The sequence below is a fragment of the Pezoporus occidentalis genome, unplaced genomic scaffold, assembly GCF_034315485.1.
Source record: "Pezoporus occidentalis ecotype Australia unplaced genomic scaffold, CSIRO_AGI_Poc_V1 ctg115, whole genome shotgun sequence".
In the NCBI taxonomy this organism is placed as follows: Eukaryota; Metazoa; Chordata; class Aves; order Psittaciformes; family Psittacidae; genus Pezoporus; species Pezoporus occidentalis.
The window spans coordinates 1,152,529-1,171,847 of record NW_026912940.1 but is presented as its reverse complement, the minus strand read 5'-3'; the positions used below and the strand labels follow the sequence as shown (position 1 = coordinate 1,171,847).

The 19,319-nt window shown below is 38.6% G+C and overlaps 1 protein-coding gene across 2 annotated transcripts in view; it reads right to left on the bottom strand.

Annotated features, from left to right (window-relative positions):
* Window positions 1-19,319, bottom strand: part of TRIP11 (thyroid hormone receptor interactor 11) — a 39,917-nt gene that overhangs the window by 8,187 nt on the left and 12,411 nt on the right. For both annotated transcript variants that reach the window (XM_062637770.1, XM_062637781.1), the window contains 7 exons: window positions 15,932-18,961; window positions 12,819-12,959; window positions 12,429-12,622; window positions 10,751-10,914; window positions 10,322-10,425; window positions 9,482-9,581; window positions 3,761-3,842 (listed from right to left, as the gene is read on the bottom strand). In XM_062637770.1, the coding sequence (XP_062493754.1) occupies window positions 3,761-3,842; window positions 9,482-9,581; window positions 10,322-10,425; window positions 10,751-10,914; window positions 12,429-12,622; window positions 12,819-12,959; window positions 15,932-18,961 (3,815 nt within the window). The remainder of the gene's footprint in view (window positions 1-3,760; window positions 3,843-9,481; window positions 9,582-10,321; window positions 10,426-10,750; window positions 10,915-12,428; window positions 12,623-12,818; window positions 12,960-15,931; window positions 18,962-19,319) is intronic.

Sequence of the window (19,319 nt, the reverse complement as noted above, 5' to 3'; positions counted from 1 at the left end):
CCAGGTGTCCCTCCGTAATAGGTTCGAGGCCCTGGATCTTGAAGGAGAGGTAGGTGAGAATGTGGTGCAAGGCCAGCCTACAAGGCGGTCAACTTTGCACCTCAAGACTGCCTCTGTTAAGAAAGAAAGAAGGGTCATTGTAGTAGGGGATTCCCTTCTGACAGGAACAGAGGGCCCGATATGCAGAGTTGACCCTCATCATAGGGAAGTGTGTAGTCTGCCTGGAGCCCGGATCAGGGATATCACCAGGGCGCTCCTCAACCTGGTGCACCCGACAGACTACTACCCGCTGCTGGTCTTCCAGACAGGTGGGGAGGAAGCTGCTTCCCACAGTCTGCGGGGGATGAAGAAAGACTACAGGGCCTTGGGGCGGATGGTCAAAGAGTCTGGGGCTCAAGTGATCTTCTCCTCACTCCTCCCATCTTCCACTGATGATGTGGGAAGGAATGGGAAGATTCAGTTCATGAACAATTGGCTTTGAGACTGGTGCTACAGGCAGGGCTTTGGATTCTTTGATAACAGCTGGTTTTATAGGGCACCAGTCTGGACAATGACAAGTGGGAAAGGTTTATCTCACAGAGGCAAAAGGATGCTGGGGCATGAATCAGCAGGGCTCATTTGGAGAGCTTTAAACTAGATTCGAAGGGGGATGGGGTTGTAGCTGGGCTTGCCCCAGTGGGGCAGCGCTCCAGAATTGATGAAGACTGGGAGGCCTCCTATAATCCTAGGGTGAAATCGGTGTGCTCAGCTCGCTCCCTGGAATGTCTGTACACCAATGCGCGCAGCATGGGAAATAAGCAGGAGGAGTTGGAAACCTGTGTTAAGTCAGGAGACTATGATCTGGTGGCAATTACAGAGACGTGGTGGGACAGCTCGCATGACTGGAATATAGTCATGGAGGGCTATGTCCTTTTCAGAAAAGACAGGCCAGCCAGGAAGGGTGGTGGGGTTGCTCTTTATGTGCGGGAGGAACTACAATGCACCGAGTTCTGTCCGGGGACAGATGACGAGCGAGTTGAGAGTCTGTGGGTGAGAATTAAGGGGCAGGCTGGCAGGGGAGATACTGTTGTGGGTGTCTGTTACAGACCCCCAGATCAGGGTGAAGAAGTTGACGAGGCCTTCTACAGGCAGCTGAGAGCGGCCTCACAGTCACAGGCCGTGGTCGTCGTGGGGGATTTTAACTTCCCTGATGTTTGCTGGAAGGACCACTCAGCAACCCAGCCACAGTCCAGGAGGTTCCTCCAGTGTATGGATGATAACTTCCTCATACAAATGGTGGATGAGCCGACCAGGAGAGGAGCGCTGCTGGATCTCATCCTCACTAACAAGGAGGGTCTGGTTGAAGCAGTAAGGGTTGAGGGCTGCCTTGGTTGCAGCGACCACGAGATGGTGGAGTTCAGGATCTTGTGTGGTAGGACCAGTAAAATAGCAAGTAGAATTGCAACCCTGGACTTTAGCAGGGCAAACTTTGGCCTTTTCAAGCAATTGCTAGGGGAAATCCCATGGGCAAGGCTGCTTGAAGGTAAAGGGACCTAAGATAGTTGGTTGGCATTCAAGGATTGCTTTTTCCGAGCTCAAGATCGGAGCATCCCGACAAGTAGGAAGTCAAGGAAGAGGGCCAAGAGACCTGCGTGGCTAAATAGGGAATTGCTGGGTATGCTCAAGTGGAAGAGGAGAGTTTACAGGTCATGGAAGGAGGGGCTGGCCACTTGGGAGGAATATAAGGCTGCTGCTAGAGGATGCAGGAAGACAGCTAGGAGGACTAAGGCCTCCTTAGAATTAAACCTGGCGAGAAGGGTCAAGCACAGCAAAAAGAGCTTTTTCAAATACATGGCAGATAAAACTAACACCAGAGGCAATGTAGGCCCACTGATGAACGGGATGGGTGCCCTGGTGACAGAAGATACAGAGATGGCAGAGTTACTGAATGCCTTCTTTGTCTCTGTCTACTCTGCTGCAGGCAGTCCTGAAGAGCCCTGTACCCCGGAGACCTTAGATGAAGTCAGGTCAACGGAGCGGTTTGCCTTAGTCGATGAGGAATGGGTTAGAGACCAGTTGAGCAATCTGGACATCCATAAATCCATGGGTCCAGATGGGATGCACCCGCAGGTGCTGAGGGAACTGGTGGAAGTCATTGCTAGACCACTCTCCATCATCTTTACCAAGTCTTGGGAAACGGGAGAGGTGCCTGAGGACTGGAGGAAAGCAAATGTCACTCCAGTCTTCAAAAAGGGCAAGAAGGAGGACCCGGGTAACTATAGACCGGTCAGCCTCACCTCCATCCCTGGGAAAGTGATGGAACACCTTATCCTTGGTGCCATCTTAAGGCATATCAAGGATAAGAGGGTTATGAGGGGCAGTCAACATGGCTTCACCAGGGGGAAATCATGCTTGACCAATCTCTTAGCCTTTTATGAGGAAATAACACGGTGGATGGATGATGCAGAGCGGTGGATGTGGTCTACCTTGACTTCAGCAAAGCATTTGACACAGTCTCCCACAGCATCCTCACAGCTAAATTGAGGAAGTGTGGTCTGGATGATCAGGTAGTGAGGTAGACTGTGAACTGGCTGAAGGAGAGAAGCCAGAGAGTTGTAGTCTATGGGGCGGAGCCTAGTTGGAGGCCTGTAACTAGTGGAATGCCTCAAGGGTCAGTACTGGGACCGGTATTATTTAATATATTCATCAATGATTTAGATGAGGGAATTGAGTGTACTATCAGCAAGTTTGCTGATGACACTAAGCTGGGAGGAGTGGCTGACACGCCAGAAGGCTGTGCTGCCATCCAGCGAGACCTGGACAGGCTGGAGAGTTGGGCAGGGAATAACTTGATGAAATATAACAAGGGAAAGTGTAGAGTCCTGCATCTGGGCAGGAACAACCCCAGGTTCCAGTATAGGTTGGGGAACGACCTGTTAGAGAGCAGTGTAGGGGAGAGGGACCTGGGGGTCCCAGTGGACGACAGGATGACCATGAGCCAACACTGTGCCCTTGTGGCCAAGAAGGCCAATGGCATCCTGGGGTGTATTAGAAGGGGGGTGCTTAGTAGGTCGAGAGAGGTCCTCCTTCCCCTCTACTCTGCCCTGGTGAGACCCCATCTGGAATATTGTGTCCAGTTCTGTGCCCCTCAGTTCAAGAAGGACAGGGAGCTGCTGGAGAGAGTCCAGCGCAGGGCAACAAAGATGATTAAGGGAGTGGAGCATCTCCCTTATGAGGAAAGACTGAGGGAGCTGGGTCTCTATAGTTTGGAGGAGACTGAGGGGTGACCTTATAAGTGTATATAAATATATAAAGGGGGAGTGTCACAAGGATGGAGCCAGGCTCTACTCAGTGGCAAACAATGATAGGACAAGGGGTAATGGGTACAAACTGGAACACAAGAGGTTCCACTTAAACTTGAGAAGAAACTTCTGCTTGGTGAGGGTGACAGAACACTGGAACAGGCTGCCCAGGGAGGTTGTGGAGTCTCCTTCCCTGGAGACATTCAAAACTCGCCTGGACACATTCCTGTGTAACATTATCTAGGTGTTCCTGCTCCGGCAGGGGGATTGGACTAGATGATCTTTTGAGGTCCCTTCCAATCTCTAGCATACTGTGATACTGTGTAATTGAAAAATGTCAAAATAATCAAAGTATAATTACAAGGTCACACACAGAAGCACAGTATTGCACTGTTCTTGCATCTGTGCTAGTAATATATCTGTACGTTGTCAGAAATGAAAACCAAAAATGTATACCAAATCTTTAATTAAAGACTTACTTGTCCACTTTTCCTTCTGTGCTGTTCATAAGATTCATTAGTTTATTTTGGACATCTTCTAACATTTCTCTTCTGATCTCACCTATAAAATGGCACACCAAATAAACAAAAATTTAAACTTTGTTGCAAAACTTACTAATAATGATGGTGCTTTAAAAAAAAAACAAACAAAAACCAAACCAATAAAATTAGCTCATTTTTCTAAACAAATGTCAACTTAAGTGATCATTATTTGAAATCATAAGCTAAAATTTTCAGAACAATACTCAATGTTCAAGCACAAGAATACACAGAAAATAGATCAACTGCAGAAGGTGTGATGAACTGCTCTATTCCACCTAGATAACACAGAACTGGAAAGAAACTCTTGATCAAGGTCTATAGTGCTGTGCTGGCAATCTTTCTCATCATCTGACCAAACTGCATGTTGGCATCAGGTATTTTGACCTCAGTACTTAACCTCAAATATTTCCTAAATCTGCATGCTCCACTATCAAGTTGCTAGAGCCTTGAAGTACTAAGGAGTTCTCCAGTCTCCCAGGAGAATTACCAGCTAGCAAGGCAACATCAGTTACTTGTGGTTCTGTTCTGTTAGGACCTTTCCTGCTCCTGACAACTGATGTAAGCTCTTGAAACAGCATGCTGGGACACACTAATGCATCCTAGAACCAGTGCTGTGCTTCACGATTCAGTATGCTGGCAAGAAAGGCTTTCCATTCTTGCCAGATTTCCTGTACATCTGGGAATACAAGCATTCAGTTAAAAATGGCACAGCTACCATGAACCAAAAAAAACCTGAGAGGAAAATAGCAAATACTTTCAGTGAAGCATCACAGCCTGCAAATTAAATGAAAAGGCCAGTATTAAGTTAATTAACATGAGGTTGTGTAGCAGTGTGCTGGGAGCCACTGCATGAATTTTCTGCCCCTTTTTTTTTTTTTGTCAGGCTGACCTCAAGTTCTGATACCATTCTGTAGTGGCTGCACTGAAATCAGTTCATCTAGGATAACAAAATACTGATCATGACACTCTTGGCTCACACAAAGGACTATTCTTCCTCACAACAAACTTGAAAAAGGAACTATTAGAAGAGTTTAGATCCTGCATTCACTAGCGTTATAACTTTTCAGCTTTCTGAAATTCCTGAATTTCAACAACGATTTGTCTACTATCTACATACTTGAGCCTCACAACATCATTCCAAAAGTCCACAGACACAAGTCACTGGTTAGGTCAAATACAGAATAGACCTAACTATTCCAGTCACTCTGTGTCAGTAACTCAGGTTTCCTCTGACCTCCCACAAAACTCAAAAATAAAGCCCAAAATAGATAAATAAATAAAAAAACTCCCTCCTGAAAGCTTTACTTGCTGTAAGTATTTTACAACATTCTGACTGCAAGGAAACAAGGCACAAAAATTTCTCTTTATGAAAAAATCAGATATACTAGAAACTGGATAAAAGCATCTGATGTTCAGGTCTACGTAAGTTTGTACAACCAGAGTAGAAGTGCTAGAAAAACTTATTTCATTTAAATCCCTAAACACAGGATTCCAGAACACTGATAATTTAACATTCTCAGACAAGAAAACAAATTATTACAGGATACAAAGTATCCTTAGAAGATAAACTATAAATTACCTAAAGACAGCAAAAATACAATTTTTCACCACACTGTGGTTTTGCAAAATACTAGCTCTTTTTTTTCTAACAGACGTACAAAAGTACATGTATATTATAACATGGACTGTCCATGTGAAGACCAACTCTACCCTACAGTTTTATCAACAGAGTAAAAAATCTCCCTCTATAAGGTTGAATGCTTACCTTCAAATCTTATGGAAAATGTGCCAATCAAATTTCCCTACCTTTTTAACACTTCTTGAGCTCATGCCAATCAGAAATGCTTCATTTAAAGAACAAAACAAAACCCACAAAAAGATACACTTTTCTTGTATCTATTTGGTAGTTAATTTCCACAAAGCCTCAATATCTTTGTAGGAAAAGGGACTTTCATAAAGTTTTATACCCTTCAAATCATCTGGGATGCATGAAAAACATTCCACTTTAGCTTCCACATGACTTTCAATTTTAATAAATTGTGGCATGTGGCATGCCACAACTACGCTGATGCAACATGGTTCTCAACACCAGTTACTCCATTAGAACCTGCACAGAGTTTTCATGTATCTACATGAAAGAGTTGAGCTGTGACATGGTTACAACCTACTTCAGATACTCCACATCTTTATACAGACGTTCTACTTCACAAATACAAGTTTTAGAGAGTACAGAGTAGAACAAACTAACTAGTATCATGCTGGGAAAATTCTTAAGTAACATAAGGATTAAGCTCCTTATTCAAAACAAGTTAAAACCCAAACAAAAATATATGTATTATACAACAATATATATTGTAACAACTACATCCATATACACTGAAATCCATTCCATTAATATAACTGCCCTTCAGCATTCAACTATCTCAAAACATCAGGGTGAGGCACAGCAGTATTAATCCATGCTTTCAAGGTTTCAAGTTACTTAAAAATTATGCTACTTTGTAAATGTGGTTAAATAGGACCACAAAAACATTTGCAATATAATTATGGAATGGTAAGAGTTGTAGGAGCGTATACGGAAGTTTAGTTCCTATTTGGGTCTCCACAGAGTAAAAGTGGCTTAAAAAAATTAAACTACCAATGTCTCAGAAAGACACAAAAAACAAAATCTGAAAATAAGTTTCAAGTAAATCTTAACGCTGTTGCTATTGCGGCTCTACAAAGCAAGACAATCACAAGTTTACTTTCAATTTTTATTCACATGATAAATTTTAGAACAAACTTATCAATAACTTAGATGAAATGTTTCTGCTGTCTTCTATTTTTCTATTTTTTCCTGGCAAAAAAGATTTCATATCAAAGATGACCAATTTTTAAGGACAGCTATACAGCTAATATTCCATCCACAGTGGCTAAGCAACTTCATCATTAAACATATTTTTTAAATGGAATATTTCCTTCTAAAATAGAGTCTTCAGAGTTGAAAAGGACTCAAACACGTACTTCGTGTATGTGAAAAGACTGAATAACAAAAAAGACCTGAGCCAAAATTCAGTACGGACTGCTGTAAACCAGACATTTACAACAGCCTCCAATAATCTGTTAACCATTTACGGCAATCCAGAAAACTGCATCTGGTACATCTTATACTTTTCCATTAAAATAACTTCTCCTGCCAAAAAAATCCATAAAGAAATCCTTCAAAAGATTTGGCCAACAAAACTGTGTCTGGGAATGTGTTTGGACAATTTTCAATAAGCTATTATATGTTTTCTTGTGTAAATAGAGAAAATGGAGTGGTCTTTTTTTTTCCTCAATAAAAATTATGATTTATTCTACAACAACATTAAAGTGCTGTTTCCTTTATGCAACCATCCTGTCAATTTTTTTTTAACAAGTAAATCGCTTGCCAATACAACATAGCTTGATAAAATACTGAGATTCCATTTCCCCTTAAAGTTCAAATCCCTCCTGCTTTCATATGCAAAGGTTTGCAATCAAAATTAACCAGTAATAAAGAGCTTCCCAACTGAGAGTGCTAGATTTGCCTATGCCAAAGTTAATTTCCATCCAGTGTTTGAAAATTTTTGCTGTGAATGTCTGTGGCAAGGCAAAAAGATACAGATACATAAATTTAAAACCAAATGTGTTTAGCTGTACATTCATGCAGCAGCTTGAAATTTAATTTAGCTTGTAAAATTAATATGTGAACTCAGAAAGCATTCCTATTTGGATGCCAAATTGTACTTAGACACAACTAATTTTGAGTACTTATTCATTCAACTATATAGTAGAGAAGTCAAAACTTTTTAATAGTTTGTGCTCCAACTGTGAAGACTTTCAAATGACTTTACACACCAACTATATGATCATAAGCAAGTATGCTTAAAAAAATATTATTTATCTCAAGAGTAAGATAAATCATGATTTAAAAATAAAAAGCAATTATTAGTTCTGTATGTTCAGGGCAAGAGTTACCACTGCATCCACCAGATATTTTCCAGGTCTTGCCCCAGCAAACCTGAATTAAAGTCATCCACTCAAAATTCCCCAGACATGGGGGAAAAAAACCCAGAAAGTAAAAATCTGTTAAGTAACCACAGAGAATAAGCAAATCTTTGCTGCTCAAACTCCTTTTTTAGAGATGCTTCAGGGACCAACCACAGGTTTTCCTCTGATTTTAGATTTATCCCATGTGCTCAGTGAAAGCCTGACCATAGCAGAGGATGCTGCAGTAATAGCAAAATATGGTGACCCACACAATAAAAAGTGAAAGACAAAGTAAAGCTAATTTGGGAAAACAGAGAAGGAAAAGATACATGAAGACAATAACAAAAAAAGAAAAAAGCCTAATATTCCCTCAGCAGTCAGTACTGTTAATAAGTTCACCTATAGCAAAACTGTCATGGAACTAGATAAAGAGAAGTTAACTTTCCCTCTTGGTTTAATGGAACACTGCAGACAAAATTACATGTCAGGGCTAAGATGTAAGTACAGAAATCCAGAAGAACTATTATTAGTTCTGAATCCTACTTTAGCTAATGCTATGACACTTTTCTCATGAAAACTAAAATTAATGCACTAGTGGGAAAAAAAAAGTTGACCGTATGTTACTCATATAACTATTTTGTCACCTCAAAGTGAGTGTCTCAGTTTATAAATCTTACTGATGTTTGATATTTAAATACCCTGTATAGAAGCTACCCTCATTTTTTTCCATTTGATTACACTAAATAGTGGAAGGCTATAAAAGAGAAATACACTGAAGTGGCACTGTTTTTTAGTAAAAGATTTCTGTGTCTTTTTAGGCTTTCCTATAATTTTAATGCTCAACATGAAAAAACCCAAACACAAAAACATACCCCAAAATATTCACAGAATCACAAAATCAAATAAATTTATGTTGGAAGGGACCTCTAGATCCTCTAGTCTGAAACCCTCTGCTCAAGAAGGATCATCTACATGAGCCCGTCTTGGATCATGGCCAGTTGGGTTTTGAGTATCTTTCGGGATAGACGCTCCATGTGTCTGGGTAACTTAGTCCAACATTTGACCACCCTCACTATAAATGCTCTTCTTCTGGCAAACCCAAAGTAATGACATTCACCAAATATTAGAGTACTTAATCTGAGAGCAATGCAGAAGGTATCTTTCAAAATATCAGAAATCAGGAAGTTTATTTTAAAAGAGAGCTAAAAATACAATCCAGAGATATGTCCAAGATCTTCCACATAATCTCTTCAGTCTCACATCTGTGCAAGAACTGCTCCCTCTACATTTCTTGCTAACAGCACACCCTTTCTCTACCTGACTGTATTCCCTATGTCAAATAGGGTAGTTAGTTACTTGGGAAAGCCTGACAACATTTGGTATTATACACACATATTAAAATGAATTTTTTTTTAACTGCTATATTAAGGGCCTTGGTACTGGGGGGGGAGGAGAGGAACAAAAAAACCCACAACCATATAGGACTTTTGTTTGAGAAAGGTCCCTAACAGAAGGTAAGCATACTTCTTCAACTTTGCTTTATAAACAGTGAAAACCTCTAAAGATGGCACAGAATTACTCTTTTCCTCATAGGAGATGAATTTCGGTAAGTTTCTAGGAATACTATATTGTCTCCTGAGCTGATTGGAATGTAAAAGAAGTAGTTACCTTCCTTCTTAAGGTGTTCAATCTCCTCCTCTTTGATGTCAAGCTGCTCAGTAAGCCTTGATGCTGCATCCAATGCAGCATTTGCCTCTCCTAAACTTTCCTGAATAGAGGGCAGGAAAGAGACAGAAAGAGAAGCAAGGGAGTTCATTACCACAATTACGCTAATACAACATAGAATCACAGAATAGTTAGGGTTGGAAAGGACCTTAAGATCATCAAGTTCCAACCCCCCTGCCATGGGCAGGGACACCTCACACTAAACCATATCACCCAAGGCCTCGTCCAACCTGGTCTTGAACACTGCCATGGATGGAGCATTCACAACCTCCCTGGGCAACCCATTCCAGTGCCTCACCACCCTAACAGGAAAGAATTTCCTCCTTACATCCAATCTAAACTTCCCCTGTTTAAGTTTTAATCTGTTACCCCTTGTCCTATCACTACAGTCCCTAATGAAGAGTCCCTCCCCAGCATCCCTATAGGCCCCCTTCAGATACTGGAAGGCTGCTATGAGGTCTCCACGCAGCCTTCTCTTCTCCAGGCTGAACAGCCCCAACTTTCTCAGACTAAAACATAAATCAAACATAACAGATGCAGAGACTTACATCATTTGTTCTTTACAATAACTGGGTTGTAAACATCCCCAGAAAACTGATGGTCAGCAGAGGAATGCTACTTAACTAACCTTTTAGTACCCCCCTCTCTTCCAAGGAAGAGAGAATAATTACATAACTTAAGGCATTCTTAGACAGTTACACTCAACACAGCACTCAAAACCAAAAAATTCATTCAAGAATTAGCATTCAGTTTCATACAGTTCAATTTCATTATTCAGCTCACCTGTAGAGACACAACTTTTTCTTCTAAGTTTTCTGCTTTTTTCCTCCATTCTTCAGCCTGTTTTTTGTGTTTCTCCAGCTCTGCTGAATACATAGCTTTTTCTTCTAAAGGGTTAAAAATACAAAGCCAAACAAGAAAATCTTAATTCACAGCATGTGAGAGATGTGACTGCAAAAACATCAGAATTATCAAATCTGGCCTTCATGAGGTAGAGGTGGAATTCAAATTTCTTAAATGGGACATTGACCATCAGTTTTCACAGGGCCGGAACTGTTTCCTTACAATTTTTTTTAACAGACATCAGATTCTGAAATTCAAGCTATCAAAAAGGAAACCAGGTAACTGATATTTAAAAAGCACCACAGTATGGTAACTATGCCAGTTGAAAAATACTTGCTGCAATCTTTGCTATTTCTTGACAAAACTTACCCTGTTGGAATTGCTCTAGTACCATCTGCAGGTTGGCTAGTGACAATGCATACTGCTTCACTTGGTCTTGTGAGATGGTGAGCTGTAGCATAGTTTCATCTCTCTGCTTGGAAACCAGGTTTAATTGCTCTTGCAAAGATTCAACTTGCAGACTAGCTTGATGACTTCATGAAAATAAAATACATTATTTATTAAGACAACAGAAGTAATCACAGAGAAAATTAAATCCCAGCAAAAATACCCTACCTTTTTCAGCTCAATTTATAAAAATGAAGGCAATTTTTGTTCGCCAGTCCCTCTTTGAAAAAAAAAAATAATGAAAAAACAACCCCAAAATCAAACCAACCAAATAAAAAATCCCACCAACAAAAGATTTTAAATAAGTCTGATAATAAATTTTTTTACAATAAAACTCCCCTATTATTGTTTGAAGTACATTAGAAAAAGAAAAACCTACTCTGTTATTCATTATTGTAACATCTTATCTTAAACAAAAAAAAAAACCTCCATATCTTGCCGATTATCTGCCTCAATTTCTAGATGAATCAACAGGTCTTTCTACCAATTTTTACTTTTAAAGCCAGTCTTCAAGAACCCAGTGTATCTTGCTCCATGCTGACAACTGAATGATCCATTTCACTTCCTCTTAAGCAAAGATATTATGAACCTGACTTACTCCTATGCCAGTCTTTTGAAATAGTACCTATCATGTGGCACATAGGCTATTTTTCTTAAAGGTTATTTGACAAGTTTGATGAAGAATTAAGAAACATTCTGATGAACAGTTTTTACACAGCCTTCTCCCAACTCTTCCATTTCTCCACAGTTTTTCACAATAAATTCTGCTCAACTCAGAATCTCTTTACTGAGAATGTTAAGAGTGGAATCCATCTTTAGTACATGAAGACTTTAGCTACACACATACTTTTTTTTTTTTTTCTTACTTTTTGATTAAAAAACCTGTTCATTTTGACAAGATCAAAAAAGCATTCTGGTGCCTGAAGTAACCAACATTCCTTTAAATAAAACAGTATTAAAACAGCCAAGATAAGCATTTGTTAATTTTAATACTTGGATTTTCATTGTTCTGGCTGAAAATTCTGGTGTTTTACTTATCTGCAATAATCACAATTGGCTCTAGCCTTCTAGGTTTTACCTGTGAGAACTTCAATGCATCTTACATTACGCAGGCTAAAAAGAAAAAAATCTTACAGCAGTATATACTTTCCATGGTATCAGGTATAAAATATGTGTACTTGTCTCAAAAGCAATTCACAAACCGTGACAGTCACATCTGCGCACTGAAGCGCATAAAATAAAACTAGTTCAAACTGAATGAAGCCTTGACTTTAAAAAGAAAGTTAAGTCCATCTTCTTTAACAGACAACTAGATTGATGGGTTGACGAATTTTTGCTGTTTCTAGTTCTAAGCACAGTCATACATGTGAGATTTCAATAGTTGCTACTAAAAAGACAAGTACTTCCTTAAATTCCCAACAGCAGTCAAGTAGATTTCATATCACCTTTCTGATTTAGAGTAATGAAAGTTCTTATCTGTTTTCTCAAGTACTTAGCATGCTAGAGAATGGTAATTCTGTAAAATACAGCCATCAAGTACCAGTCTAGCTAACTGCGGTATCCACAGCTAATGCTACTGCTGTACAAATTAAAAGATTACCTGGCATTCTCCACCGCAGTAGATGAGGACACAAGCTTTTCTTCCAAAGTCAAAACTTTCTTTCTTAGCTTGACCTCTCTGTCTTCCGCAGCTAAAGCTTCTCGAGTGTAGGAGTCTTCCATCTCTAGAAGGTGATTGCGTAACCTCTCCAGCTCCTGCTTTAGGCGCTGCTCTTTCTCACGCAAATGCTGTAACTGTGTACAACATACCTTAAGTTGCTCGTACTATCGCCTTTCATAACAGTTATTTAAGCAAACTTAAAACATGCTCATGGAAGCACACTGCACATGTATAGATTTTAAAGTATTTTTACAAGTGATTTTTATCAAAAATAATACAGAAAATATTTTTCTTTTATTTCTTGCAACTGTAAATTATTTGGTGGTGTACCTCACTCTGCAGGGCACTGCTCTCCATTTGCTTCTGTTTGAGTGCTACCATGACTTGGTCTCTTTCTTGCTGAAAAGTAACAGCCTTTTCCTGCATTGATTTAACTTCATTTAACAGTTGATTCAATTCTCCTGTCTTGCCCTGTTGAAGACACAAATATACATTTCAAGCACAGCAAACAGTTTTACCAAAGGAGATACAGTCTTTGCCCAAAAGAGCTTAAAGACAATACTGATTTAAGAAGGAAAAGGGCAAGACGCTCATGGCCCTACAACACAAAACAACATCTGGGGAAAATATTATTTTGAAGTTATTTCACTCACATATTACAAGACAAAGTTATTGTTAAAGACACTATACAGAAGCATTGTCTTAATTGACTGCTGCAAACAAACTGATACCTAACTATCTTTAGATGAGATATGTATTATGTACACAGTGTTTCAGCCACTTGTATACTTGAAAACTTCACTTTTCCCCCTGGTGTTTGAAATCTGTTAGCTGTGATACCCATTTATTAGGCCATGCACATGTAAAGCATCGCCCTAGGCAGGTCAACTTGCCTGTAGTTAACACAACTTAACACATAAAGAAATCTTAAAAAAATAAACTATACGGTGACCTCACTCCTGAAGATTAGCATTCAATGAATCACAACAATGTTCAACATGTTTTCAGATGTCAAATTTCAACAAACAATGCTCTCACATGCAGTTTACAACTTCACATAGACATATAAAGAACTGCAAGTATGTCAGTTACACAGAATTGACATGTACACATGAACACATTTTCAGTTGTTGAAAACTTGTCAGCATGCTCTTTGCCTTTTGTCCCATGTTGTTTTGAATGCATATTGAATATGCTGGATAAAAGTATACAAATCTTTGTTTTCATCACTAATGATGCTTCATCACTTATTAGATTCAATTATCTGTTTTATTAATCAAGCTGAGTTCAGTAGAAGTCTTTTTGCCCTAGAACCATAAACCTGCAGGCAGACATTCTCTTTTAATGTCACGTTATCTTCTGACATGCACACATAAAATACAAAACTGTTTTGATACTATATTTTCTAGTTCTCCATGGTGATCACAAAGTGTGTAACAGGAACTTCTCTGATCTGTGCAAGAAAAACATCTACACAAATGTAACATGCTTGTGAAACTGAAAGCCTAAACCACCACTGAGTGAAACTCTGCAGGCCAAAACACATGCAACACAGAAAACCTAGCCAGACAATACAGATTTCTAGGAGTTAGAATTAAAAAAAAAACAACAAAAAACAACCACCAACAACAAAACACACAAAAACCCCAATACAAACAAAAAACCCAACAAAATAGTAAGAGTGTTAATTTGTAAAGTATTAGTATGCTTTATATGGAAAGACTGATGAATGTTTAAATTCCCAATGGTAATTCAAAGCCACTTGTCAAAACATCACTGTACTTTGAGACAACAAAAATTTGCATTGTAATTCCATAGTATTTCCTTAGAACAGGATAAGAAAACATCTACTACAAGCAAACAGAGCTATGCATCTGCCCTAAGTCAAACTTCTCACAAAAAAAAAAACCACAACAAAAAACCTAGTTTTCAACTCATATTAGGTCTAAGTTGAGCCTTAAAAATGACAAATTTAAAAAGACATGTATTGCTAAATGTAATTCATATTTTGCTTTCCAAATCCATTACACTGCAGATTTAGTTGGCAATTCGAAAATTTCAGAGATGTGAGTGTGGTGAGGCACTGGAACAGGTTTGTCCAGAGAAATTATGGCTGCTCCATACCTGGCAGCGTACAAGGACAGGTTGGACAGGGCTTTGAGAAGCCTGGTCTAGTGGAAGGTGTCCCTGCCCATGGCAGGGGGGTTGGAACGAGATGATCATTGAGGTTCCTTTCAGCCAAAACCATTCTATTAATTTTAATTATATTTTAAAAACATAATAATGTTATGTTTGTAACTTAAATTACAGTAATTATATTTTTAATTATAGTGGGGGGAAAACTAATGCCAAGGTACTTAGCAATGGTTTGCATAAATACCACTCTTTGATAATGGGCAGTGCTCCTAACTTCAGAGAATGGGAAGGTATGCTAAAAGCCAGAAGGATACTAAGAACAGAATGCATGGAGGGGGACAACTCTAAGAGAAGACTGAAGAACAGCAACCACAGCCACCAAGATGAAGAGAAAGGAGACCTGAGCAGTACAGAGGAAACAAAAAAAAAGAAAATCATCTGTTTGGAATTAATTACCAGAAAAGTCTCCCACCAAGACATACTCTCAGAGCATCTACATCCTGGAGTTCTGCTGTCAAGTGTTTGTTAAACTACAGAAAGACTTTGGCACTGTACTTAACACCTATTTCTCAAAACGAAATGGCAGTTAACAAATTACTTGTTAACTCCAGCAGCAGTAAATCGTACAACATGCTGTTGCCCTGTGTATCAAAGATGCCACATAATTCTTGCCTCTTTTAAAAGCGATTGTTCTTCAAATTACATACAAGGTAATTTACAAGCCACTGCAACTTTTCTCTGAATAAACATTTTGAAAAAAGTTTCAATATTTCCATTTGTCAAATTGTATAGAAGAAACCACTAATTTAGCTTATCTGATCTTTCATCTTTTCTTTTGCACTGGAGTTTCTGTAGCCATAAAAGCAAGATACAGAAGTCCATTCACCTCACAGGGATGTTGAGAAGCAACCACATTGGAATAACAAACACTAGAGGAAAGCACATTGGAAAATTAGTTCTGCTAGCCAACTCTGCAGAAGTTTGAGCACCATACAGTAAAAATAATATAGGGCACTTCATGAACAGGGCCAAAGCATAATATTAAGCAGCTGATCAGTAAATGAGCAATTACCAAGTAAATGAAATAAAAGTTGTTCATGGATGCACAATTAACAGGTAACATTGCAAACCACTCACCTGCTGACTTTTAATTTCTTAACTTTGCAGGGGTAGGATTTTTGTTGTAGTGTAATGCAGTAGGGAGTCACAAACAGATTTCAGGCAAATACTTGATGGCTACATATACACAAAAAAGGATTACCATGTCGCTAATTTTGAAAAACATTAATAAATATGAAGGCACATACCTGTTCTTTTTCTTTCAGCAGCTTCTCAAAAGCAAGAGCTTTTTCCTTCATTGAGTGAGACTCAAACTCTTTCTCTTTCAGCATCATTGAAAATTGCATATTAGTCTCCTGAAGTGCTCGGAATTCTGTTTCTTTTTCCCTAGACTGTGTAACTATTTTTTCATTTTCTTCTTTCAGTTTTCTAATATCCATTTCTAAAATCAAATTTCGTTCTTTAAGATTAGTCACAGCTTGCTTCAAAAGCTCATTTTCATTCTCTTTATTACTAAGATTTTCACTGACAGAAAGTAACTGGTCACTTTTAGATTTAATTAATATGTCTTTTTCCCTAAGTGATTTCTGTAAGACATCATGTTTTTCTTTGATCTGCCTCATCTCCGACTCAGTTCCTTCTTGATTCTTTCTTTCAATCTCTGATGCTGTAGCCACAGAATCAGATAGTCGTTGATTGTTTTCCTGAAGAGTTCTGATAGTTGAATCTTTCTCTTGCAACTTTTGTTTCAGTTGTTCCAACTCATTTTGAAGGAGTTTAGCCTCGTCACTGAGTAGCTCCGGACCACTGTGCTGTATGCCTGAAAGCTGTGAAACAGTGGAAGCCATTGTCACAGATGGTGTTACCAAATCAAGTTTACTTAGGAGAAGATCCTTGGTGTTATAAAGCTGTCCTATGCTGTGTTGAACTTGTGCTAATTCCTTACTAAAACTTTTCAGCTTTTTCTCATTCTGTTCGTAACTCTGAATCAAGCCATTATAATCCACCTGCAACTTTGAATTACTATCACTTTCAACTGAAATTTGTGCTTGAAGCTTGTGTAACTCTTCTTGGAGATGCGCTGACTCATGCTGCATGTTCTGAACTGTGGTTATTACTTGTTGCTTCCACTCCTCCATCTTCTTTACTTGCTGTTTTAATTTATCGCGTTCTTGTAGAAGTTCCTCAAACTGGTTACTGTTAACACCTCCTGATCCGTTATCAGTACCTGTACTGGATGTCTGCAAAACAGTCAATAAGGTTTGACATTTTTGACTTAGAGCATCTATTTCGATATCTTTTTCTCGAATGATACGGGATAAATTCTGAATAGTTTCTCTAGACATGTCTTGACTGCTGTTTTCAGATCTATCAGATAACTTTTTATTCTCCTCTTGCAACCTTACCAAAGCTGCTTCTTTAGCAGCAACCATATCCATGATATTACGATACTCTGTTTTTAACTGGCTGTTTTCTCTTGTCTTTTCACTTAGAACTGCTAGTACTTGCTCTCTTTCCAGAACATAAGCTTGCAGCTGCTGCTGAAGACAAAGAACATCCTGCCTAGAGGAAGCTGAGGAAACTCTAGCATTGAGAGCTTGTATTTCTAAATCTTTCTCTTGAATTATACGAGTAAGTTTGCCAACTTCATCCTTAGACAACTGATCAATTTGTTGACTTAGAGAAACATTCTTTTCATTTAGAAGCTTAATCTCCATCTCCCTTTCTTTGATACCTTTTACCAGTCTTTCAATCTCAGCTTTAGATAAGTCATGCTTTTCATTTCCATTTTCTCCATTAAGAGTCTGAACTTTGGTTTCCTGAAAGAGATCAGAGGAATCAGTCTGAATAATTTGTCTCTCTTTGTGCAACTGAGTTCTAATTTGTTCAATTGTTTTCTGTAAATTTTTAATCTCCTCATCTTTCTCTAAAGAAAGTCTTTCATGTGTGACATTCATTTGCTCACACTGAAATTTAGACTCATCTATTTCCTTTCTTTGCTCCTGCAAAGACTCCTGAAGTTGCACTGTTGTTTGGTTCTGATCTTCTATTGTTTTTTTGAGAACTTCTATTTCTTCTTCAAGATTATTCTTTATTACTTTTAACTGTGTTACCTCACTTTCAAGTTCAATAATAATATCTAAAGTTTTAGGCTCAACCACAGGCACAGATCTGCTTTGCTGATCCTTAAGGCGTTCAAGTTCTTCTTTCAAATGGTTATTTTCCTCCTTCATGACTGCAAGACTTCTGTCTTTTTCCTCCAAGCTGTGTTTTAAGACATCCTGCTTTTTTGAAGCTTTCATATATTCCTCAAGTTCTTGCTTCACTTGTAAGGCTTGATTTTTAAATTTTTCAATAAATATCTCCTTTTCTTTAATGAGTTCTGTCAACTGCTTTTGTCCTCCTAAGCTAGCAGTCAACATTTCTTTTGTTTCTTGATGGTCAGTTTCCATCTGCTCAATGCTCCTTTTAAGTTCAGCAATCTTAAAGTCTTTCTCTTGATTGCATTTAACTAGGCGCTCATGTTCAAGCTGCAAGGCACTGGTATCCATACTCCGTGCTTGTGATAATTCCTCAATAGTCTGCTTATACTTATGTGCTTGTTCCAAAAGCCTCTTCTCTGCCTGGTTTAATTCACTCTCCAACTGTCTTTTTTCCATTTTCAAGGCCTCCACAACAGTGTCTTTTTCCAAGTAAACTTTATTTTTCTCAGAAATGGCACTATTTAACTCCTGTTTTAGTTTTTCGGTGGATGCCACCAGCTTTCCATTTTCTGCTCTGAGATCTGACAGAGATTTCTTTAATTCTTCATTCAGTTGTTTATTTTCTGAAATGTCATTCTGTAGTTTTGCAATTTCTACTTCTCTTTCTTTCAGAATCAGATCTTGACAAGTGTAGTTAGATTCCTGGTTACTTTTTTCTGTTAGCTTGCTCAAAGATACAGAAACTTCCTCCTCTCTTTCTTTTAGCCTCTGCTGCAATTCTCCAAACTCTTTTTTGTGATGAAAATTACAGTCCTGGGCTTTCCTTAATTGTTCCTGAAGCTCTTTAATATTATCTTGAAGCTGCTGCTTACTTATATGCAAATCATTAAGTGCATATGAACATTGGCTTAGTTTTTCTTTCTGAATATCTAACTCCTTAATAGTTTCCATCTTCTCCATTTCTAATTCTGATAATTTATTTCTTTCAAATTCTAAGTCAAATTTCAGCTGGTTGATGATACTATCAGTTTCCATGTGCTGCTTTGACAGCTGCTCTTTCAGTGTAATCACATGCTGAAACGTACATAGACAAGAACTCATTAGGAAAGGAGAACCAGCTGAACCATGTATGCATTTGCATCATCTGAACACTAAAAGAAAAAAAAACAAACACAACCCACAAACAAAAAAAACACCAAAACCCCACACATGAGAGGAAGCAAAACTGTTTCCTAGTTGCCAAAGACAGGTGGCAAGTATGATCAACTAGTCAATGCTAACTTAATTAAAAACAAACAATCTAATAGGAATAGATTAGACTTCATTGAGAATAAAAACCCTAACTACTTAAATCAAGGAACAAAAAGAGAGTTACCTAAGAAAAAGAACCATCAGAATTTGCCAGGACAGTTGGAATGGGGATACAGCATAT